Raw genomic sequence first — 25,522 nt, forward strand, 5'->3', positions numbered from 1 at the left:
CCGTTTCATTTACAGATTGTTGCCACAAGCTATGTTTTACTGCCCGTCTTCAGACGGCCGCACTTATTTCTTTCAACACAAAATTACATTGACATCTTGGATATTCGGGAATCCAGCAGGATATTCGCGTCGTTCTCGCACGATATTTCAACAGTGTGCCTCGCTGTCTTCTTCAGGTGCTGCCTGAGACTGATGGAAATCACAGTAACAGTCATGAGACAGAGTACCGAACATCTCAGATCGACTCTGACACACCTCAGATGACGACCACAACCGTTGAGGACGGACAAAACGGGCGCGGACGGCAGTCGGAACATCCGCGACTGGACGGGTCCATTGAAGCCGCGTCTGGCAGGCGCGGACCACAGACGGAACACACGGCGCGGACCGATTAGGGAACGCCCAGCTCCTTCCAGGCATAAATACTGGACTCGATCGACCCCCAGTCTCAGGTAGCACCTGAAGAAGACAGCGAGGCACGCTGTTGAAATATCGTGCGACAACGACCCGAACATTCGGCTGGATTCCCGAATATCCAAGATGTGAACAGATCCCCGGGAAAGCATCAAGAATTACATTGGTCAACATCATGTCGTCCGCTTTTGCACTGCGTAAGAATATATGCTTAGTTGGCGCCACTTTGTCCTCTGTATGGATGTATTCAATAATGCAAAATGGCTCCGAGCACTATGTGACTTAACTTCTGAGGTCATCAGTCCCCTAGAACTCAGAATTACTTAAACCTAACTAACTAAAGGACATCACACACATCCATGTCCGAGGCAGGATTCGAACCTACGACCGTAGCGGTCGCGCGGTTCCAGACTGTAGCGCCTAGAACCGCTCGGTCACTCCGGCCGGCAATTCAATAATACAGAAAAATACACCAATGAACAGTAATTGGTAACATGAAATGAGTCACTTATATATACTAACAACAGATTTGTTCTAGAGAACGTCTTTTTCTCTCGTTTGCTTCCGTCTGCATTTCTGTGAGGATGTACACTTCGTAACTCAACCAATATACTTCGGGAACGATATACTGACCGGGCAGAAATCACGTATGAGGTTTCCCAAGGCTGAATATTGGGTTCACTGTTCTCCCTTATATATGTACGATCTTCCTTCTAATATACAACAGTCAGAATTAGTTGTTCTTGCACATGACTCTACTACCGTAATCAATCCAATACATATAGAAACAAAAGGAATGGTAAACAAAGTTCTTAAAAGTATCATTGGTTTTTTGTGAATGGTCTCACCCTCAATTTTAAAAAAGAAGTAACATATTCAGTTCTGCACATGTAGGGAAACTACACCAATGTTACGCGTAACGCATGGCGAGGAAATATAAATAGGGTGCCAACATCAAAATTTTTGGTACTTCTAAAACATATTAGTTCAGCAACAACTGCACTTCGGATAACTGCAAATCTTGGGGAAGAGACAAATTAGTAAGTTGAGAAGTTTTGCATATTTTCATTCAATTATTTCATATCGAATCTTTAGGAAAGGATGTCCTCATCGCTCAGAAATCTGCTGTAATAATAGTGCGGGATACTCACCCACGAGCATCTTTTAGACGTCTAGGGCATACTGACCACTGCTTCACAGTATATTTATTTACTCATGAAGTTTGATGTAAATAATACACTACAGTTCAAGACGGACAATGATGCTCATAATTACAAAACCAGGAGGAGAAACTGCATTAATTACTCCACATTAAGGTTGTATTTTGTACAAAAAGGAGTGCACAATGCTGCAACAAAAACTTTTGATCACTTGCCCAGTGATATAAAATGTCTGACAGATAGCAAAGTAAAATGTGCAAACAAACTGAGTAAGTTTCTCCTTGACAACTCCTACTCCTCCGTACAAGAATTCCTAACCACATCTGTATATATTTTTTTAGTTTTCTAAAAAAAGTACCTAAGAAATATTCAGAAAGTAATCATATGAGCAAATAATTTTACTATGTGGATGTAAAATACTCGTTCCACATCATTATGATCGATTGTGTAAAATGATCCATGGAATAACAAGTAACTAACCAACTGTATCACACAAACAACTCCGGCATATAAACTCTTCACAAACATCATTTTAGTTCCAGTTTTAGATACTTACTTAACGCTAAGGTGACAGAAGTCGTGGGACCGCGATTTGCACATATACAGAAGGCCGTGGTATCGCGTACACAAGGTTTCCAACCTCATTATGGCCGCACGACAGGAAATAACACACTTTGGACGCGGCATGGTAGTTGGAGCTAGACGCATGGGACATTCCATTTCCGAAATCGTTAGGGAATTTAATATCTCGAGATCCACAGTGTGAAAAGAGTGTCGAGAATACCAAATTTCAGGCATTACCTATCTTCTTAACGACCGAGATCAGCGGCGTTTGCGTAGAGTTGTCAGTGCAGACACACATGCTACACTGCGTGAAATAACCGAAGAAATCATTGTGGGACGTACGACGAACATAGCCGCTAGGAAAGTGTGGCGAAATCTGGCGTTAATAATCTACGGCAGCAGAGGACCGACGCGAGTGCCTTTCCTAACAGCACGACATCGCCTGCCGCGCCTCTCCTGGGCTCGTGATCATATCGCTTCGACCCTAAACGACTGGAAAACCGTGGCCTTGTCAAATGAGTCCCGATTTCAGTTGGTAAGAGCTGATGGTAGGGAACGAGTGTCGCGCAAACCTCACGAAACCATGGACTCAAGTCGTCAACAAGGCACTGTGAAATCTGGTGGTGGTGGTGCCATAATGGTGTGGGTTGTGTTTGCATGGAAGGGACTGGGTCCTCCGGTATAACTGAATCGATCATTGGCTGGAATTGTTACGTTCGGTACTCTGAGATCATTTGCATCCATTCACGAATTTCATTTTCCCAGACAACGATGGAATTTTTATGGATGACTTTGCGCCATGTCACCGGGTCAAAATTGTTTGCGATTGGTTTGAAGAACATTATGACAATTCGTGCGAGTGGTATGGCCACCCATCAAATATTTATCGGACATAATGGAGATGTCAGTTTGTACACAGAATCCTGCACTGGAAACATTTTCGCAATTATGAACGGCTATAGACGCAGCGTGGCTCAACATTTTGTACAGGGGACTTCCAGCGACTTGTTGAGTTACTGCACTATGCCGGGCAAAAGGAAGTCCGACACGACACTGGGAGGTATCCCATGACTTATCACCTCAGTGTACATTCCGTGTATTTGCTTGCAATGCAAAGATAATCCGCTATGCGAAGCTACCACTAACTTCCGAGGAATCAATGAGCCTCTACTACGAGGGTTGTCCAGAAAGTAAGTTCCGATCGGTTGCGAAATGGAAACCACAGTGAAAACCAGAAACGTTTTATTTGCAACATAGTCGACCCTCCATCTTCGAGTGTTTTCGTAGTGTTGTATCAACTTTCCAATATACGTCATAGAAAGTAGCCGCCTGTGCTTTCGGCCAGTCATCTGCACTGGTCTGCAGCTCGTTGTCTGTGGAAAAATTTTGTCTTCGTAGCCAGCAGTTCTTGTGAGCAGACATGAGACTCAGGGGGAGCCAATTATGGACTTTATTGTGGGTGATCAAACGCTTCCCATCGGAAACGCTGCACGAGCGTCTTCATTGGCCCTGCAATGTGCGGCCGAGAATTGGCATGAAGAAGGAACTGCTCGAAAGTAGTGTTATGTGGGCTGCATGATACAGTCGAAATCTCAAACCAGGCCCTCATACTTGGCAGGAGACGCTATACCGTACGCATCTTTACGTGCTCACTGTTCACTCAAAACTGAAAAGAGCGACGCGACACGATCAACGGGCATACTAAAGACACTGCCCAACACATCTGTCCAAAGCTTTACCGTATTTTCCCAGTGGCTTCCATTTCGCGACCGATCTGAACTTACTTTCTGGACAACCTTCGTATATAATAGAAGCAAAGAATATGTGCTGGCCTGCTACAAGTTAATAACAGAAAAACACTTAATTTTCTTTTTTTTAGTACGTGGTAATTGACTGTAGATTTTTGATACAAAATGAAATGGCCGTCAGAGAGTGTACTGTAAATTAAGACGTATATTTGCATATCACTGAATTACTTTTACTCTTACGCAGCCGGCCGGAGTGGCCGTGCGGCTCTAGGCGCTACATCTGGAACCGAGCGACCGCTATGGTCGCAGGTTCGAATCCTGCCTCGGGCATGGATGTGTGTGATGTCCTTAGGCTAGTTAGGTTTAATTAGTTCTAAGTTCTAGGCGACTGATGACCACAGAAGTTGAGTCGCATAGTGCTCAGAGCCATTTGAACTCTTACGCAAGTCAGATGAGCAAATTATAGCTTCTAAAATTTCGAAGCAACATATTTACCCCACTATGTGAATTTACAGCTAATTAACTTAAGATTCAAATCATAAGAAGGTTAATAAGCACAGATTTTTAGAGTACAGCTATCGCACATCTAAGTCGACGCTAATTAAGGACATATACGGTACAGGGGCGGACGACTCGATGCTGACGAATATAATGCCGTGTTGAAATAAGTATAGCGACCTGGAGATGAGACATGATATTATGATGCCGGTCGTGGTTGTAAAATAAAGCTTTTTGAAAAGTATTTATAGCTGCTTGCATCCATCAAGAATCACTATCTGAAAAACAGCCTCGGAGTTCTACAAGGTCCTCTATGTATAATATAACTTTATTTGATTAATGAACAAACGTTTGATCTTTTTTACATGAAAATCGAATTAATTCATCAGCATTCATTACATTAATTTATTCATGGTTGAGCTCCGTGGCTGTGGATTTGATTACATTAACAAATACAGCAATCAGTCAATTTTTGTAAAGACTTATTTATGCCAAGACGGGTCCGGGTTTTCATACATCTTCCACTGCCGTAATTAATTTATACCCTTACCAATACAATGTTTCCCGTTGCCAAATTTTCCGTGATCTTCCCCAGTATGAATTGGTTTTCCTACGAGTATCTAGTTTCATCATCATTTTCCTCAAAAAATTGAACGAATGAAGAGTACGGATTGGGTGTACAGACCACTATGAAAATACTCCTTCGACCAAGACCTGTCCGGACGGGTAGAACCTTCCAGCAGCTATGCTTCCACAGGCCTCTTAGCGTCGTATCAACATGCAAACCTCTCCGCCCTTACGGACAGCGCTATCAGCTGTTTCTCCTGATCTGCATGGGGATGTACAACTGCCCAAAAATTGCAGGCCTGATGAGAACCAAATCGCTTGCACGGGCTCGTCACGTCGCATGGATGGACAACAATGACCGCATTTGAAATCCATGGATTTTACTCCTTTCGGAAGAAGATCACAAAGTACAGCAAAGAAAAAGTGGAGAGACGGAATCCACGAGGACTTGCTGCAGATCGCCACAGCGGATAAGTAGTCTTATAACATCGCCGTGTTCCTCAGGGCCTCATCGCATGAAGTACTTATGTATCAGTACAACGTTATTGTCGACTGCATTACATGAACTACATATTTCTCTGATTAAGGCTTATGTTCAGTACTAACTGACGTCTTTTGGCGCGGAATGCTCTCTCTATCTGCCATTGCTTCGCCCGGTGTATATAACATGCCTTCCCCTTACGGCGTCATCTCGAACGGTCCACCCCTTCTCAACAGGTATGCCATGTACGGCGAAATCAAACACGCCTTTTCACCGGCATTGAAATTAAGTGGCTGGCAAGTGGCACGTCGTTTAAGAAGCAGTGCGCCATTTCCTTCCCTTCTTAACGCAGATGGCACGTAGCAGTCTCCATTTGTACTGGAGTAGTAGCACGTGTAAGAGGCATGTTTATTTACCCCAACGTGGCGTCTTCATGCGACGTCGTCGTCCCAGCACAGGATTACCACGCAGGTCTTGAGTCAGTCGCTTTTGATGACAGACTTTTATCGAATTAGAGTGAAACAGCTTTAACCTCACCTAAGTAGTAAAGTCGGCAGTTAATTGCTATTTTGTCTGAATGTATGTTCATAAAAAATCGCTAAGCTGTAGTGCAGCATTCGTTATCATTCGTATGCCTGTCTAGTTCACTCGAAAAATCATCTGTTATTATCAATAGTCAAAATGCAATCCTATTTTTCTAACCGAGGAACACATCAGCAATACATCAAAAAAACAATTACATATTCCTGAACTAAGAATACCATTCGGTATCCTTGCAGATAACAGAGCTTAACTCTTTAAGCACCAGTGGTGTCTGCCTGAAACGACCATTTCTTTAAGGGCCTGTGCATTTAGCATTAAATCACTGATTCTGTTACAAGAGAGACCCATCTAGTGGTACACTGAAGTACCACGAATACAGTGCATTGCAGCAGTCACTTATAGCTTTCGAAGCAACAGTACGCATGGAGCTTTTGGTATAGGATTGTAGGAGATGGTGACATGAGTTATTTTTATAGTGGCTACATTTTGAACATCACCGACAGAAAAAGTAGTACACCTGAAATTATTGTAATGTAACCTTGAGTCTGCGACTTAGCTTTTATGAATGGTTTCGCAAAGAAACCACTGGGGCATTATGTAGTTTTGATACAAAACTTATTAAATTTTAGGGTCATTTTTGCAAGATATTTTAGGTGTTATTACTTGTTTCAGGCGTTATGAGTTCATGGAGGTTTCGAGGTGTGGGATTGTGCCTAAGTAAAACGCGAATTTGCTTTCAAATGTATCACATGAAATGATGGGTGGCTGAGAACTGTATGTTCCATCGGTACCAAAGTCAAATCATCACCTTAAAACAATTCACTGTTTACTTTCTGACAATTCCTTCTTGTATTCGTTGCTTACTATTATAATGAAGGTTAGTTTTGTGAAAAATTTAAAACTGTATTTGTTCTCATACTGTCGTGAATCCAAGGATTAAGTGCGCACTCCCTAACACCATGCTCTCAGACTTAACACTGACTGTTAGGTAGAAATACTTCACCAGGCGATCATTCATTACATCGATGATGACTCATGAAGCGGTTTCTCTCTCCTTCGTGCGTAATTTGTTTATCTAAAGTTATCTAAAGTTGACTAAAGATGATGTCCTGATTATGTCAACATACATATGTCTTTGAAAGGGTCTCCCATGCTATTTCGAGCTAAATATTAATTTGGGTATTATTTTTAATGAAAATAAGCAGTTTGGCTTGCAGATAGGGGGATAATTTCCTCTAGCTTTCACCACAGCAACCAATCAGAACCCAAGTACTACCTGTTTGCGAAACTTCCCGCGAGCACTGCATCAAGTTTGTAGCACTCGTCGCCTTTGCCTCATTCCCCCTTGTGACGTCTGGCAGGCGACCACGTCATAAGAAACGGAACAAGAGCTTGGATGGGGAAAGAAATAGGCAGTGCCTTTTCAGAGGAATCATCCCGGTATTCACCGGAGGTGACTTAAGGAAACTTTAGAAAACCTAAACTTGGATGGCCGTACGGAGTTTGAACCGTTGCTCTCCAGAATGCGAGTCCAATGACTCAACACTGCGCCACCTCCCTCCGCTACAAAGAATTTGTGTCGTATTCATGCATATTTCTAACAACACATTGCTACTTCAATATGTGTCTAGTTCCATTGTTGTTATACTTGACAACCATATATGGTACGAAAATGTTCAAATGTGTGTGAAATCTTATGGGACTTAACTGCTAAGGTCATCAGTCCCTAAGCTTACACACTACTTAACCTAAATTATCCTAAGGACAAACACACACACCCATGCCCGAGGGAGGACTCGAACCCCCGCCGGGACCAGCCGCACAGTCCATGACTGCATCGCTCTAGGCCGCTCGGCTAATCCCGCGCGGCATATATGGTACATGACCCGTATTTATTCCGTACTTATCACGAGTGTCCGGACTCGCTGCTGAGTAACATTAATCTTCATTTCGTTCCCTTTCACTAAAAATGTGTTTCGGCTCAACTGCAACTACCAAGTGACCTTCGGTACAACGTTGGTGACATTATTTTCGAGCATGGATTGCTACTTACCTATATATTGTCTAGATTGACTGACATACACCAATATCGTTGGAAACTGTAATCTGACAGTTATAACAATTACATGAAATGATAATTAAATCGAAACCCTTAGCTTCTGACAGGTGTTGTAGATATACATCAACGGAGACAGCTGCAAATGTGTGCCCCAACCGGGACTCAAACCCGGGATCTCCTGCTTACATGGCAGACGCTCTATCCATCTGAGCCACCGAGGGCACAGAGGACTTATCCCTTGCACGCTTCTCGTGAGACCCGCATTCCCAACTGTCCACAACCTACATTCGTAGTGTTCCTAATAGATATTTGCCCATTCACTCATTACTCGCGCCAGATTAAGCTGACGAGTCCCGTAAGAGTTCGGGCAAATTGCGCATTCGCACAAAAGGAGGTCAATGGCTGGGTAGCCTTTCACTATATGAAGATGGTTTCTGTTCTCGAAAGAACAGATACCATTGATGACCGTGTAGCTTCTCTAGAATGAAATGATAATTAACGTGAAGCGTGCAAGGGGTAAGTCCCTGCAGTCGCACTATCCTGTTCCCTCGGTGGCTCAGATGGATAGAGCGTCTGACATGTCAGCAGGAGATCCCGGGTTCGAGTCCCGGTCGGAGCACACATTTCCAGCTGTCCCCATTGTTGTATATCAACAACACCTGTCGGCAGCTAAGGATTTCGATTTAATTATCATTTCATTCTAGAGAAGTTGCACGGTCATCAATGGTGTCCGTTTTTTCGAGAACATAATTACATGACAGTTCTGTAGCTGCGATGTCATATGTTTCAAAGTATAAGCACTTGTGAAATTTCATTATTCCATTCTGTCCCCGCAAACGCGAGTGTACAGTGATAAATACACATTCCGTCTCATCACCGCGACTCTTACGTTCCGATACTTGTAAGCTATTCTGTACGTGTTACATGTGGAAACTAATGTTTAGTCCTATTAATGGCCACATACAATGTTATACAGATGATACACTAAGGTGACAGAAGTCATGGGATGCCTCTTAATACCCTGTCGGACATCGTTTTGTTCGGCGTAGTGCAGCAACTCAACGTGGCAAGGTCTCAGCAAGTAGTTGGAAGTCGCTGGAAGTCCGCTGCAGAAATACTGAGCCACGTTGCTTCTACAGCCGTTAATAATAATTGCGGAAGTGTTGCCGCTGCATGATTTTGTGCACAAATTCACTTCCCAACTGCGTCCTACAAATGTTCTATACGATTCATGTCGGGCAATTTGGGTGACCAAATCATGCGCTCGAACTGTCCAGAATGTTCTTCAAACCTATCGCCAACAACTGTGGTCTGGTGACATGGTGCATTATCATCCACAAAAATTTCATCGTTGTTTGAGAATATTAAGTTCATCAATGGCTGTAAATTGCCTCCACGTAGCCTAACACAAACATTTCCAGTCAATAATCGGTTCCGTTGGACCGAAGGACCCAATCCATTCCACGTAAACACAGCCCTCAACATTATGAAGCCATTTCTCATACATCACACACTGATTTCTGCGGTTATTTCATTAACTGTTGCTTGTGTGTTAGGACTGACAACTCTACGAAAACGCCACTTCTCTCGGCTGTTAAGTGAAGGCCATCGGCCACTGCGTTGCCCATGATGAGAGGTGATGCCCGAAATTTGGTATTCTCGCGCACTTTTGACACTGGATCTCGAAATACTAAATTCCCTATCGATTTCCGAAATGGAATGTTGCATGCCTCTAGCTCCAGCTATCATTTCGCGTTCAACGTCTGTTAATTCTCGTCGTGCATCCGCAAACATGTCGGAAACCTTTTAACGTGAATCACTTGAGTACAAATCACAGCTCCGCCAATGCCCTGCCCTTTTGCACCTTGTGTACTCGATACTACCGCCATCTGTATGTGTGCATATCGCTATCCCATGCCTTTTGACACCTCCGTGTATATACGTTATTTGGTTGCGATATGTTCTTAGTAGTCTACGCCTATAGCGATCGGAGAATGCTATTAATTAGAAGGTGTTTATTTGACGTTTATCCTTTTTTTAACTTCTATTTTCGAGATTTTTTTGTAAATCACAACATTCTCACATGTATTGAATTGACCCTCTGATGTGTGTTTCCAGAGCATGTAGACCCTATGGAACATAAACTGTCGATATTTTTGCGTCTGTTGTCGTTGAGTCGTTGACAAAAACTGCTCTCTTTCTCACTGTCTAAAGAATTACGTAATCTACAAATCGTGGACTTCAACATCACCTAAATACCCCGTTGCACGGAGTTTTTACAACAAACTCTCACGACAAAGCAGAACTGGTTGCTTGTTGACTGAAATTAACTGGAGGATGTCAGCCGCCAAAGACAATAAGCAGACTCGCTGCTTCGGCAGACAGACACATCATTGTCTTCAGCTGGTGACAGCTGGACATGAATCAACGCACTGTTTATACCGCGAGCAGTGTAGCAACGGATGGCCAGCGGCGTCCACCAATCAGTCGGAAAGCCTGGCGCACGCACCGTACTGCGAGACACAGAAGTGTAGCGGGCTGCCGCTTCCCAGCGCTGTAGGCGAAACGCTCCGTAGTCTGTACTGAGAGTGGGTCTTGGCAATCCACTGCTCCTACGTTCCGACCACCTTTGTACCGGCCCAGTAGTACCCAGAGCAACTATAGAAACGATTGTGTCACAGATGCTGTACCTTCGATGATGATGATGATGATGATGAAGGTAATGCCGCTGAATTATCACAGATTACAAATAAGGTGTATAAAAAAGCGGTACCTCTACCTGTGAGAGAATAGTCAACTAGTTAGGGTAAGCGATGGAGCAAACGTATAGGTGTGGCTGGCCACTCGTTCTAGGATTCGTTAGGGTCAGAGAGCCCCCCCCCCCCTCCGCCCACGATGAAGCCGTGAGCAGTCAACGTATCGTGTGGCATACAGGTAGGGGACTGGCTGTCTAGTGGTGTCTGTCCAAAAGTCAGCTTTTTCACAAGAGAAAATTTGAAGTTTGCGGTTCACTGTAAATTCATAATTATATATTTCTTATAACATGGTACTAACCTGTAAATGTAAACTTTCAATCACAATGTATAAAGCTATTGTTGGAACGTTTTTGTTGAACGGCTTGTGCAGTCTGTTATGAAACATTTTGGGTGGTATAGTCTCTCTGAACGGCTCTTGTGTGATTCGCCAACGTTGATGCCCATCATATTTTCTAACCTTTTTTGACTGTGGCACTGCAGCAGTCACATCCATATTTTTACAATATTTAACACCCACGCCACATTATTTTAGTCTTGTACAAGACAAAGCTAATAATATGAATGTTTCCCACGACAGAACACGGAACACACAAGCGAACGATGTTATCACGCAGTGATAGCACACCCCACTGCCATGACTACTGGGATGTATCCACTTGACAGTAAGGCACTCGGCAGTTTCTTTCAGTGTAATACTGTTCAGCGCACTCTGTGAGGGAACTGTTTAGCTACGACCGACGCCACTTGTTGGACACAAAGATCTGTCTCTCTGGTAATGATAATGTTGTCAGTCTATTTTTCAACGTTCATGACTTACACCACCCAGCAACCAACCAGGCGAGATGCCGATGGATTAACGAACATTTTGTAATTACTTTAAAAGGTGAAGTTCGCTCAACTGCAATCCAAGCCCTCCAAAAATTAATGATACGAAATTTATAGAATCAAACGCAGAAGTAGTAAGTGAAATAATCTCAGTCACCCAAGTGCGCACGCACATATGAATCGTTAAGCCTTTACAGATGGCGGCACAATCGAGTCACGTGCTCAACCACGTGTGCAAAGCCTTTACGTGACGTAAGGCAGTAGTTATCAGTGAGAGACACTTGTTTCAAGTGGCATTGTATGGAAACGTAAGGACATGATAGAGTGACAAGAAGGGGCAATCGTGTTTGGCTGTGCCCATGACCATCTGTGTGAAATTCTCGATTTGTTGGTGTTTTGCGGCGCACTGTTCAACGTGTCTAAAGCAGTGGTGTAACACAGGTAGATACGAAACACTAGAGAATTGTGATCGAAAAAAAAAAAACCCTCACTGAGAGGGACCGGAGACGCGTTTCACGGACTGTGAATGAAAATAGCTTCCAAACCTGACATGAATGAAGATCCATCGAAACCTGTTAGCAAGAAAACATTGCGAGGGGTATTGCAGCAACGAAAATTTGGAGTCGGTCACCCTGCAAGAAGCCATTACTCACGCAGGCACATAAAGACAACAGCAAAGTTAATCAGAAGACCAGTTTTCTGAACACTCCCCCACTCTATTAGACGGTCAGCAGATCACCTGACGTGAAAACTGTAAAAAAAAAAATATGTGGGACATGTTGGAACAGCGGGTAAAAACCCGACAGTATCCTCGCAATTTGGTAGAATTGGGCGATCAAATCCTTAGCGAGTAGCTTAAGCTGAATGCGACGTACCTGAACAACCATGTGGACACAGTTCCTAACCGAATACATGCCGTTATCAAGTCAGGAGCGAACTTACACGGTTTTAAGTGATGCTTGTAATGATTGTTCTAGGAGTGAACATTTTTTTGTCCACTGAGCTTATGTAACGTACATTATATAATCTAAAATATCCGGACACGCCTATGAAATGCTGAATTGACATAAGAAGTCACGAGAGGCGAACCTGCCAGTATAACAGGAGGTGAGGAGTATTGTTTTGGCCGTAGAGAAGCACTAAAAGCAGACGGTTCCTTCAGGAGAGCTCAGTGCCTTCGAATGTGTGCTAGCCATTGGACGTCACCTGAGTTCAAAATCCATCACGGACATTTCAATCTTTCTAAAGATGCCCATGTACTGACGGACCGCAATTTTCTAGTGTTGCAGCATGTGGTTGTAAAAAATCGCATGAAATCAGGAAGGAAACACTCGCGGGTTTCGAAGTGCTACCAGCAGTCCAGCTATCACAATGACAGTGTGTAGCGAATTAAACAGAATGGGATCTAATGGTCGACCAGTTTCTTTAGTAAATGCCAACTGACGCATGAAGTGGTATGAAGAGCGTCGCCACTGGACAACCGGTGCCCGGAAACGAGTGATTTGAAGCGGTGAAGCACGATATAGCCTGTGGCAATTCGATGGAAGGGTTTAGGTTTGACGAATGCCTGGAGAACGTTATCGGTCGTTATGTGTAGTGTGAACAATTAAGTACGGAGGAAGTGATGTTACGTTATGAGGGTGGTTCAGATGTGGTCCACTTGTTGCGCTTAAGAAAACGCTAAGTGCGCAACGATGTGAACATATTTTACAGCACTGTGTACTGCGTACGATAGAGAAACAGTTCGGTAGCGATGGCTGTTTCCACCAGCTTAACAACGTGCCCTGTTACAAAGCAGCAAATGTGAGGTAATGGTTTCTGGACAGTAACAGTCCTGAAATGGACCGGAGTGCCCACATCCTCAACCCAATGGAACACTTTTGGAATGACTTAAAAGGTCGACCTCGCCCCAACATCCAATATTACTACCTTCTCTGGTTACGGCTACTGAGGTACAATCGCCTACCATAGACAATCAGACCCAGCAGAGTTCTAGCTGTCATCGCATATTTATGTCCATCGCATATTTATGTCCATTCATATGTTCCCGAATACTTTAGAAACAAAAGTTTATGGTGTATGGAGTTCCCAGCGTGCGACAGCGCAATAGGTCACCGGGTGTGACAAGAAATGTTTTGAAAGATTCCCTACCGGATTCCTAACGCTCAATTTGCATAGAGATTTTCTTAAATGCAACGCCCTTCACTTTATTGCGATGCAAACACTAAACTTCGCCAAAGCTTGTGCTTCTTTGTTATGTTGTCGTAGTGTTCTGTAACAATTATCGGATGGGTCTGGCAAGCATGCCTCGCGAAGAGGATGCTGGGAACCAGTGGAAAAAGATGGCGGCACCCTTGCAGATTTGCACCACCGTGGCGCAATGGCGTGCCGTTAGATTTCTACTAGCTGACGGGTTCAAACTAATCGTCAATCGTCAGATGTCAGTGCAATATAGTGGTAAATGCCTGAATTGAGCAGAAGTGGAGGATGGGGCAGGTACCTTCAAACGGGATGTGACAAGTGTTGAAGATTCGCCACGCCCAGGATGCTCTGTGCAGTCACGGAGAACAACACTGCATGTGTTGATAAAATGATACGGGAAAACAGGCGCATTACGGTGAGTAGTACTGCAGCAAAGATGAACATTAGTGTCGGATAGTTATTCATGGTGTACTGATGTGTAGTAATTATTCGACATCAGAAATCAGAATTGAAGTTCATCTGCTTGCCGCCAACCCCCCCCCCCCCCCCCCCCCCGTACACCAGAGGTCACACATCTTCAGATCACCATATTTTTAATGAAGTCCAGCCAGCAGTGAATATCTGGTTACGTCGAATTGAGAAGCATTGGCAGAAGTTCATAGAACTTGAGGGGAGTCACACTGAAAAACACAATGACGAAACAAAAATCGCAACACCAAAAAGAATTAATGCAGAGTAATGAAATTTTGGGAATACATTTGTCTAGGTAACCTATTTAAGTGAATAACAATGCAAGATGACTGGTCCATGCAGGCGCGAGATGAACTAATGCCTATGTGAAATGCTGGTATATTAATAACCGGAGTAATCGCCAGAATGACGCAGGCAAGCACGCAAACGTGCATGCATAGTGTTGTGCATGTGTCGGTTCTGTTTCTGGGATGCAGTTCCAGGCCTGTTGCACTTACAGAGACAGTTAATGCTGTTTGTTGACGAAGCTGGAGTTATCGTCCGATGATGTCCCATATGTGCTCGACTGGAAACAGATTTGGTTACTGAGCAGATCAAGGCAACATATCGAAATTATGCAGAGCATGCGGGTTACAAAAGCGTTATGTGGGCGAGCGTCATCCAGTTGGAAAAAACATCCTGGAATGCCGTTCATGAATGGCAACATAACAGGTAGAATCACCAGAATGACGTACTGATTTCACACGGTCATCACTGGCACCGAAGCAGGATCAACTTTCATCAGAAAACGTAACAGATGTCCAGCTTGCCCTCCAGTAAGCTCTTGCTTGACACTACTGAAGTCGCAAATGGCGGTGCTTTGGGGTCAATTCTACAGGGCGTCTGGCTCGGAGCTGTTGTTGAAGTAACCTATTTTTAATGATTCGTTTTGTGACTGTGGTGCCAACTTGTGCTCAGATTGCTGCTGCAGATGCAGAACGATGCATCAGAGCCATACACTGAACACGGTAGCCTTTCCTCTCGGTAATGCCACGCTGCCGTCCGGAGTCCGGTCATCTTGCGACCATACCTGTCGTGACCACCGCTGCCAGCAATCGTGTGCAGTTGCTTCATTCCGGCCAAGTCTTTCTGCAATATCACAGAAGGAACTTCCAGCTTCTCGTAGCCCTATCACAAGACCTCGTTCAAACTCAGTGAGGTATTGACAATGGCGTCTTTGTCGCCTTAAAGGCATTCTTGACCATCAATAACTCATCTCGTCCATTCTCAAAGTCAATTAACGCTCACGACCTATACAGCGTATATTTATAGCAGAACTGATTTGCATGCTCAGTGGCGCTATTGGGGCCACACTTATGTGAAATTTGAAGAGCATCATATTTCAAACGTAGAAACACGCCTACCAACTTTGCATTATACTGCACAACTCCTTGGCGTAGGGATTTTTTCTCCTTCAGTGTATGTAAGTTCTGTATTCTATCCTCGTAAGAGATACTTTGAAAAGGACCAGTTTTTTTTATTGGGTGGCACTTAGCTCTACGCCATCTTATTAATAGGGCCTGTGTTCCAACATGGTACCACTCTACTGGTCGAGGTCGGAGCCAATGTCATGCTGTGTCAATTATCTCCCCATCATCAACGTACTGCTCCTCGCAGAGTGCATCCTTCATTGGGCCAAACAAATGGAAGTCAGAAGGTGCGAGATTCGGGCTGTAGGGTGAATGAGGAAAAACAGTAGAATCAAATTTTATGAGTGCCTCTAGGTTGCAAAAAATTGTCACCACCAGCCTCGTAATGCGCAAGCATTTCCGCACATATGGCCCTTCGTTGCTCTTTATGGTCTTATCTTAGGCGGCGAGGAACCCAGCGGCCGCACCCCTGTGCGTACCGCAACTGGTGGACGAGTGTGTCAGCACTACTAACGGGGACGTCGAGTTGTGCAGCGAGGTGTGTGTGATTCGTCGATCACCTCGAATGAGGTTCCGACACTGTACGAGTCACAGCGTGTGCGGCCGGCCGGCACGCGGGAGATGGGACAGGTTTGCGCGACCCTGTTGCGACGATGACAGTCGCCTCGCTCAACGACTCGCCGTGCTCACGTTCACCGTCAAGTTTCTGTAGACATCAAAACTAACTCAATGACAGCTCTCTGCTCGGAACGCATCTCCGTTACAGACGCCATTTTGAAGGCTCGTATAGCGCCGCAACCTATCGTAACTTAATGGAACTATAGGGGCTGAAACGGGAATATTCCCGATGTCTCATATCAAATTCCGTATTTGTCCCACTGGTATTGACCGGGCAAAAAGTGTGTTCCATTACTTATTGAACGACCCTTGCAGATAGCAGGTAGAATTCTAGTATTAGAATATCTGCAAACTGATTGATTTAATGCACAAGCAAATACATCAAAACAGAAATAGATGGTAGGAACATGTAGACAGAATGCCTGAAAACATTATTCCGAAGCAAATTCTTGACTACAAACAGAGGGGGCAAGACAGAGGGAAAGACCACGAAAGAGACGCGTGGCTGATCTTGACAGGAATACGTGAAATCAGCTAATCCATGAAGGACATGGGGGGAGGGGATGGGGGGGGGAGGGGAAGGGGGGAGGAGGAGAAGGAGGTGGGAGAGGGAGAGGGAGAGGGAGAGGAGGAGGAGGAGGAGGGAGAGGAAGAACTGCGAACTGTACGATGAGTTGGGTAGGGCCAGACATGTAATGGCCGAATGTAGCGCCACTTGTGGATTAAACTACCATTAATATTGATTCAATAGTGTAGATCTGGATGAAATAGCAATTTATCTCCTCTTTTTTTCTAAAGTTTATCCTATCGCATGGGATCAGCGGGTTTTCACAATTTTTTTTAATTTTAAGTTAGTAGCCGGATGCCTTTCCATCCTAATAGCGTATTTTTTGTTCTGTTATTACCGTAGTTGAGGAAGTGACGTGCGTAGAGGAACATGTCCACGAAACACAGTTTTTCACAATCAACATAAAACTTATTCCAGGCACACACGTATGAATTAAAATAACATACTGCAATGTAAACGCTTCTACTTTTGTTCAAAAAGGCTGTTCATCTCTGTAAAACAAATATACAATGAAATTATCCCTTAACAAGCACTTTTCAATATGGACATGTTCTTACTTGCATGAACCATTTGGACATGTTCGTGTCTGGATGATTTTCAGAAGCAAGTATCTTGGTTTTTCTTTTTGTTTCCTTCAAAATATCTTACATCGTACTGTATAATGCTTGCAATACTGTATCGTATCATGTAATTGTAACAATTTAGTATGTGATATCAAGGAAAAGATATAAATTGGTAACTTAAACACTGATATTTATGTTCAGCGTTTTATCGAATGTTCTGACTTTATTGTTGCTTCACAATTAGTTAAAATATTCCCATCACCATAACAGAATATAATGATATAACAACGACATTAACTATTATTAGAAAGATTCTCCGGGTAACTGTTATACATGTAAACCAGATTCATCTCTATACAATCGCTAGCAATTCTCTCTTTGTCTTCGGTGAACAACAGGGGTTCAGCGCGTTTTCACAATTTCCCCTTCCCCTCCCCCCCCCCCCCATGCCCTTCATGGATTAGCTGATTTCACGTGTTCCTGTCAAATGATGGATGTATAGCAATCTAAGTTCACTTGATTTCGCTAGTATTTTCCGGAAATAGTTTACGGTTAACCATCAATATCATCTTGTCATTTGAAATTGGATGGCTGAGAAAGAGTGTTTCGTAATGGTCCATTCGCTTTTCTAAAGAGACTTTTGCTCTTTAATATCTTTCTGGGACCTCTACACTGCAGTTGCTTCACATCAATATGTTTCCCATAGCTTCGTACTTTTGTATGAAAATTCGCTTTATTTCACTTATATAGTCTAGATTTCGAATGACTTTTAAGGAGTAAACGTCTATTACTCTCCAAACATCACCAATATTTCTTACTTCATCGACTGATTTGTTACAACTGTTGGGCTTTTCCGTGGAATTTCTGTATTCTACAGCAGATAAGTAACAGTGTTCTCATACCAATAAATACTGATACGTTGAGAAAAGTCATGGGACAGCGATACGCACATATACAGATGGCAGTAGCATCGCGTACAGAAGGTATAAAAAGGCAGTGCACCGGCGTAACTGTCTTTTGCACTCAGGTGATTCATGTGAGCTGGTGTCCGACGTGATTACGGCCGCACGACGGCAATTATCAGACTTCGAACGTGGAATCGTAGTTGGAGCTAGACGCATGAAATTCCATTCAAGAAATCATTGGTGAATTCAGTGTTCCGAGATCCAGTGTCAAGAGTATGCCTATAGTACCAAATTACAGGCATTACCTCTCACCATGGACACCGCAGTGGCTGATAGCCTTCACTTAACGACAAAGAGCAGCGGCGTTCGCAAACACACAAGCAACACTGCGTGACACAACAACAAAAATGAATTTGGAACGTACGACGAACGTATCCGTTAGGGCAGTGCGGCTAAATTTCGCGTTAATGGGCTGTGACACCACACGATCGACGCAAGTGACTTCGCTAACAGCACACCGCCTACAGCGCCTCTCCTGGACTCCTGGCCATATCGGTTAGACCCTAGACGATTGGAAAACCGTGGCCTGGCCAGATGAGTTCCGATTTCAGTTGATAAGAGCTGATGGTAGGGATCGAGTGTGGCCCAGACACCACGAAGCCACGGACACAAGTTGTCAAAAAGGCACTGTGCAGGCAGATGTTGGTTCCATAATGGTGCGGGCTGTGTTTACATGGAATGTACTGGGTCCTCTCGGCTACTTGGTGATAATTTGCAGCCATTGATTGACTTCATGTTCACAAACAATCATGGAATTTTTATGAATGACAATGCGCTATGTCAACGAGCCACAACTGTTAGCGGCTGGCTCGAAGAACATCCTGGGCAATTAGAGCATATGTTTTGGCCACCCAGGTCTCGCCCAACTTGAATCGCATCGACCATTTATAGGACATAATCGAGAGATTAGTTCGTGCACAAAATCCTGCACCGATAACACTTCCGCAATTATGGACGGCTATAGGGGGAGCATGGCTCCATATTTTTGCAGGGGACTTCCAACGACTTTTAAGTCCATGCCACGTCAACTTGCTGCACTATGCCGGGCGAAAAGAGGTTCATCACGATGTTAGTAGCTACGCCAAGTCAGTGTATTATGAGGGAACAGAGAAAAACAAGCTTATGCTAACGGCTACTGTGCGTGGGAACTTCTGGCTGTGACTCGAACAGATGTCACATGACTTGGAATCAGCGCCTCCTGTTGGGCTGGTTCTCCTTTGGATGGAATGTGTATGTGGACAAGTTCGCGTTTTGCTCTGAGAGACGTATTTTCACAGGCTTTTATCTTGGCACATGTTCTGTTTAACTTAAACTGCGATTCGTTTAGATTCTCATTATGTTGTATGTGCCCTTCCATTCCGTATCTCGCGTGGTTTAAATTTTGGATACATTCGATTTGCGAGTCACCACCTCAATTATCGACAGTAAATGGTGTGAGTACTGTACAGACCTGCGGGGGTGGCGGTGGCGGCGACGCTGCCCACGGCGGCCGCGGCGGCGGCGTCCGCGCCAGGCGAGGCGGCAGCGGTCGCCGTGGGCGGCGGGGGCGGAGGGGTGGGCGCCTCGCCCAGCGGCAGCGCGACGGCGCAGAAGGTGGCGCAGAAGAAGAGCACGGCGTAGCACAGCCACAGCAGGTAGCCGTCGTGCAGCAGCCGCGAGCGCAGCACCACCAGCAGCCCCACGAACAGCACGCAGTGCGCGCCGTGGTACACGTTCTGCGGCGTCGGCGACAGCGCGTGCGCGCCGCCCAGGTTCGCCAGCACCTGCCACAGCCACAGCACCGGTCCCCTGCTCACTAACGCCACTGCACGGCAGCATCTTACTAAGAGTATACTTCGACATCATCTCCTGCACTGGTTATACAAGGGTTGCACAAAGCAAAACAAACACTTCTAAATCGGAATTTCAAAATTTAAAAAAAGTAAATAAATAAATTAGCCTATAACTCCTTGCGGACATGCACGAGATAGGTTGTACTTCAAGTTGACGGGATGGATTGTGCACACAATAACAAAGATGCCTTTCTGAAATTTTGCTGAATTACTCCTCGGGCATGCTCGCAAGGAATAATAGGCTATTTCTTTATTATGCATTACTTATTGCAAAGAAAAAAGCGTGACCAAAAACACGTGACAAAACTACGTCTTTGATTCAAACGTCCACCATCTTATTATTTTTACAAATTTAAAAAACCTCGCTACTGCTCCGTGCGCAATATCCTGTATATTAAGAAAACTGTTTGTTTCTTGATTTTAGGTAAGTTTAGCAGACAACAGGATTTCCGTCATCAACACATCTCATTTCGGACAGAGCGACTTTGACTCGTCGCATGGAGCCCTCAATGCTGACTGAACTACTTACATAAATCAGAAATGTTGTCCAAGAATTAAATAACGCGCAATAAAATTCCTTGATTCATTTTTCTACAAAAATCTCTTATTTTATAGGCCGACTGAGGAGAATGCACCCTTACTCAGTAACAGTACAGACTGAAGACCACGTGGAAGTTAGCTGTGTACTCCCAAAATCACGGCGCTGTAAAGGCAAATATTTAGAATTTTGTAGCAAAAAATGGTTCAAATGGCTCTGACCACTATGGGACTCAACTTATGATATCATAAGTCCCCTAGAACTTAGAACTACTTAAACCTAACTAACCTAAGGACATCACATACATCCATGCCCGAGGCAGGATTCGAACCTGCGACCGTAGCTGTCGTTCGGCTCCAGACTGTACCGCCTAGTACCGCTCGGCCACCCCGGCCGGCAACGTTGTAGCAGACAAATTTATGTCGCTACAATTACGGAAGAAGATGCTGCATAATTTATTATAGGATCAACAGGATGGCCAACGACGTCCAGCTTCAAAGGTGGAAGCTTCCCTGAACATCAGAAACTGTGAGAGAGCAAAACAGAAGGGACTTCAAGTTTCGTTCTCTTCTTGTTTTTTCGATGAACTTAGTTTTAAACTGAGGTTGTGCCAGCACCGGGTTCCACTCTCTCTTTTTATTTCGATATCTGCCAACCACTTCTATTCCACAGACGAACTTTAATCAGTATGTATAGTTAAAGGAAGAATAACCTTCATAGGGAAGAATAACCTTCATAGGTCACATTTTACGGCATAACAATTTCATTAAGAGAATATTAGAAGGAATCATTGAAGGAAGAACTCGCCGAGGACGACCTAGATTAAGCTACATTCAACAAGTAATAAATGACATCGGGTGCCAGACCTATGCAGATATGAAGAAGAAAGTTGACAAAAGAACGGAATGGCGTGCTGCTGCCAACCAACCTGTGGGTTGATAACCGAAGAAGAAGATAGTTAAAAAGACAAAAATAGGTATATCGCTAACTGCTTGAGTAAGTTAGTGTTAATGACTAATACGTTAATTATTACAAATTTCCAGCTAGTGTGCTATTCAGTAACCTGTACATGGCCTTCATAAAGCCATATTTGCAAACAAAGTATGCATAATATAGACTGCCAACTAACTCGTTCCATATTACTTCGATAAAAATATTACTAATAACATACGAATATGTAATTAACTCAATAGCTCATTACGGTCAGCGACAGTGCACAGTTATCAACACTTGGACATCAAAAGATGTTCACGCTAAACAACGTCGACGAACAAAGACTAAGCCTTACATACAAATACCTTTTCATTAACTGGCGCATGTTGTAGAAACCATGAAATCAGCACCCGGTTACGAGCGTGTTTAAGTTATTAAGATGTGTACGGTTACGTTATTCTATTGCATTCTTCTTTTTCTTAAGACGCCTTCTGCTAGCGAAGGTTAGCGAGACAGTTTGAAAGCGCACAGCGGCACGTTTCTTGTGATGTACAGCAGTGCCAGTTTTGAGTCTCTCTCATCAACGAGTATGTCCGCCCTGCAATGGACCTTAGGCATGCATCTTTCCTTCGACAATAAACTGGAAAAATTAATATCTCTCGTCCATTCATAATGTTTCAAGTTTTGTCTTTCTTGATATTATACGATTGGAACTGAAAAGTGACGCCTCCGTATTTTTAATGTGAAAACTCTTAAAGCTTCCTAAATACAAGAAACGTTATTAACAGTCCACACCTTTATTCTTCATTCTAAATTTCTCAACACGGTTACCCTGTGATGAATACATTTCGCCTAACGATTGACCAATTTTTCGATACAATCACTACAGAACTTTCCGCATTCGGGAGGACGACGGTTCAATCCCGCGTCCGGCCGTCCTGATTTAGGTTTTCTGTGATTTCCCTAAAGCGCTTCAGGTAAACGCCGGGATGGTACCTTTGAAAGGGCACGGCCGACTTCCTTCCCGATCCTTCCCTAAACGAAAGAGACAGATGACCTCGCTCTTTGGTCTCTTCCCCAAACAACCCCAAATACAGAACTTTGATTTTGTTGACGGAGCCACAGTCTCATCTCTGCTTGTGCCCCTTCATCACTATCAAAGTGAAGTTCTCTAAGTTTTGGAAAAAGAAAATCGGATCAATGATAGTTAACTCAAAGCGTCGATTTGCTAAGATGTCGCTGCGATTGAGTGGGGTCTGTCACAGCCATGCTGAAGAAGAGGGTGCTCCATGTGTGGACCAACGCTTCGAATAGGACGCACTATAACAGCACGCTGTTTCTCACGCACCGACCTAATAACATTACACACCGTTACCTTACATGCTTAGATTCGGAGCCGTCTAGCGGCAGAGGGCGGCAAATACGTCGACATAAAGAATAAAGATGTAGACTGTTAGAAAAAGCTTTCAAGAGTTTTCATACAAAATATTGGAAGGCACTACTTTGAGCTTGCCCTCGTAAGAGGTTGCAGTTGTTCTCGCTTTTTCGCCCGGTGAGCGGCGCTGGTTTAGCCGAGCGGTCAAGGGCGATGCAGTAATGACTGTGCGGCTGGTCCCGGCGGAGTTTCGAGTCCTCACTCGGGCGTGAGTGTGTGTGTTTGTCCTTAGGATAATTTAGATCAAATAGTGTGTAAGCTTAGGGACTGATGACCTTAGCAGTTAAGTCCTATAAGATTTCGCCAGCCGGAGTCGCCGAGCGGTTCTAGGCGCTTCAGTCTGGAACCGCTCGACCGCTACGGTCGCAGGTTCGAATCCTGCCTCGGGCATGGATGTGTGTGCTGTCCTTAGGTTAGTTAGGTTTAAGTAGTTCTAAGTTCTAGGGGACTGATGACCTCAGATGTCAAATCCCATAGTGCTCAGAGCCATTTTGAACCCATAAGATTTCACACACATTTGAACATTTTTTTTTTTTTTGTCCGGTGAAGGACCTCAAAATTTTATATTTTTTATATCCAGGGTGCAGATACAATTCAAAGCCCTCAACTCGTTTTTTAATACTTGAGTCCAAGGTCCAAATTTTACATCCATGAAGGGAGTAGGTAGTATGTAGCACCGTTTCCGAACTGAAGTGTGATCTCACGAAGAATTTTCATACGTTCTTGACTTGTTTGCTGGCCTGGTCAGTTCTGGTTTTATCCCTACCCTGTATTCGCATTGTTTTTCTAAATGGTACCTACGTATTTGGAGGAGAACACTTGTTTAACTACACTGCCTTTAACTGTGGGATTTTTTTGGATTTTTCTTTTAATGAAAAGCATGATTTTGCTCTTTGAAGGAATACACTGAAGGGCACTTACTTCGTCAGTTATCGAAACAGTGTCTATTTATTGCCAGATCATTCTGATGAGTAAGCAAGATCTGGCCAGCGCCGTACTCAGAGGCAGGCTGGTGTCAATATTGAAATCTCACAGTAATTACATAAGCGGAAACGCTGTGGATATATGCAGTACTTTCAGCTCACACTGCAGAATATAGAAGCAGCAGTATTCAATTAATGAGGAAAACCAGTTATGGCCAATGATAAAATCCAGCCAAAATCTGTTGGGAGACAGATCAATCGATCTTTTTTTTCCTTTTAGCACATGAAGCCACAAGAACCAATGACCCACAGAGCCCCAGTTGGCATTTCACGTTAGATGCCCACTTACTTCAAGTATGCAGACTTAATTGTCAATGCATTTAGACTGCTTGCTTCCCATATCAGCACTATCACAACGACAGTGTAGAAGAAAAGTGAAGAGTCCAGAGTAAGGAGATAATTAACTGTCCGGGCGAGTGAAAGTTACAAGGCCAGCTTAAGAGGAGTCGTGTCCCGCCGATACACAGGGGAGAGCAGTCCGCACACAGCGTTCCACTGCTGTTTGGCCTCTGCGCTGCGGCGAGCGCACACCACTTGCACCGCGATAAATATTTAACAGTGCAACACAAAGGCGGAATTTAGCAGTCAGGCTGCAGCGGCGGCATAGCACAGGTCAGCCGGGGCCGCTGCGGGTGGTCCCCACAGTCGAAACGGCGGCCGGAAAGTACTGCAAGACGGCGCCAGCGATTTTGCCGACGGCGATTCATAAAATTATCACAGCGCACAACACAGGGAAAGCAATGTGGCTTTCTTGACGCAGTCTCGCAGAGAATGGCAAAGGCAGACGTCTGAGTTTCTACATGCAAATGAATTACGCAGCATGCCACTTGTCTTTTCAGTCTCGGAATATATCATTCAATCAATTATAGAGAAGCCACTACGCACACAGTACTATTATACATCGTGTAAAGAGTAAGGCTCGTACAACACCAGTAACATCCTTGAAGAGCTGATGAGTTGGCTGTTAAATGCACTTGCAATAATGCTCACTCGTACCAGAACTTAAGCGAGAAACTAACATCGTTGTCGTGTCAATTATTACTGGAGGTGGGTTTAATACTGTCTTCCTTCTTTAGGAATATGTTCTAAGAGTAATAAAACGATGTTCCACGAAAAAGTTATACGAATATGACGATGGGACGGAAATCTGTATATGTGATGTGATGTACATGTACAGACAAACAAATTTCAGAAAAAAATTGTATGATTTACTCAAGAGAAAGAGATTAAACAATTGAAAAAGTTAATATGGCTTTATGGCCCTTATCCAAGCAGTTATTAGTCTTGCCATTCATTGGTAGAGTTGTCGGATGTCCCCCTGATGGATATAGTGCCAAATTCTGACCAACTGGTGTGTTAGCCCGTGAAAATCCCGAGCTGGTTGAAGGGC

General features: G+C 44.0%; 1 protein-coding gene and 1 non-coding gene across 2 annotated transcripts in view; both read right to left on the bottom strand.

Moving 5' to 3' along the window:
• Nucleotides 1-25,522, bottom strand: part of LOC126475054 (Ca(2+)/calmodulin-responsive adenylate cyclase) — a 375,710-nt gene that overhangs the window by 348,835 nt on the left and 1,353 nt on the right. The window contains exons 2-3 of the mRNA XM_050102605.1: nt 19,979-20,174; nt 3,833-3,861 (exon numbers count right to left, since the gene is read on the bottom strand). Of these exons, the coding sequence (XP_049958562.1) occupies nt 3,833-3,861; nt 19,979-20,174 (225 nt within the window). The remainder of the gene's footprint in view (nt 1-3,832; nt 3,862-19,978; nt 20,175-25,522) is intronic.
• On the bottom strand, nt 8,182-8,256 carry Trnat-ugu (transfer RNA threonine (anticodon UGU)). The gene has a single exon. It is a non-coding gene; the product is annotated as a tRNA-Thr (tRNA).

This window comes from Schistocerca serialis, chromosome 4 (genome assembly GCF_023864345.2).
Source record: "Schistocerca serialis cubense isolate TAMUIC-IGC-003099 chromosome 4, iqSchSeri2.2, whole genome shotgun sequence".
Taxonomy (NCBI): domain Eukaryota; kingdom Metazoa; phylum Arthropoda; class Insecta; order Orthoptera; family Acrididae; genus Schistocerca; species Schistocerca serialis.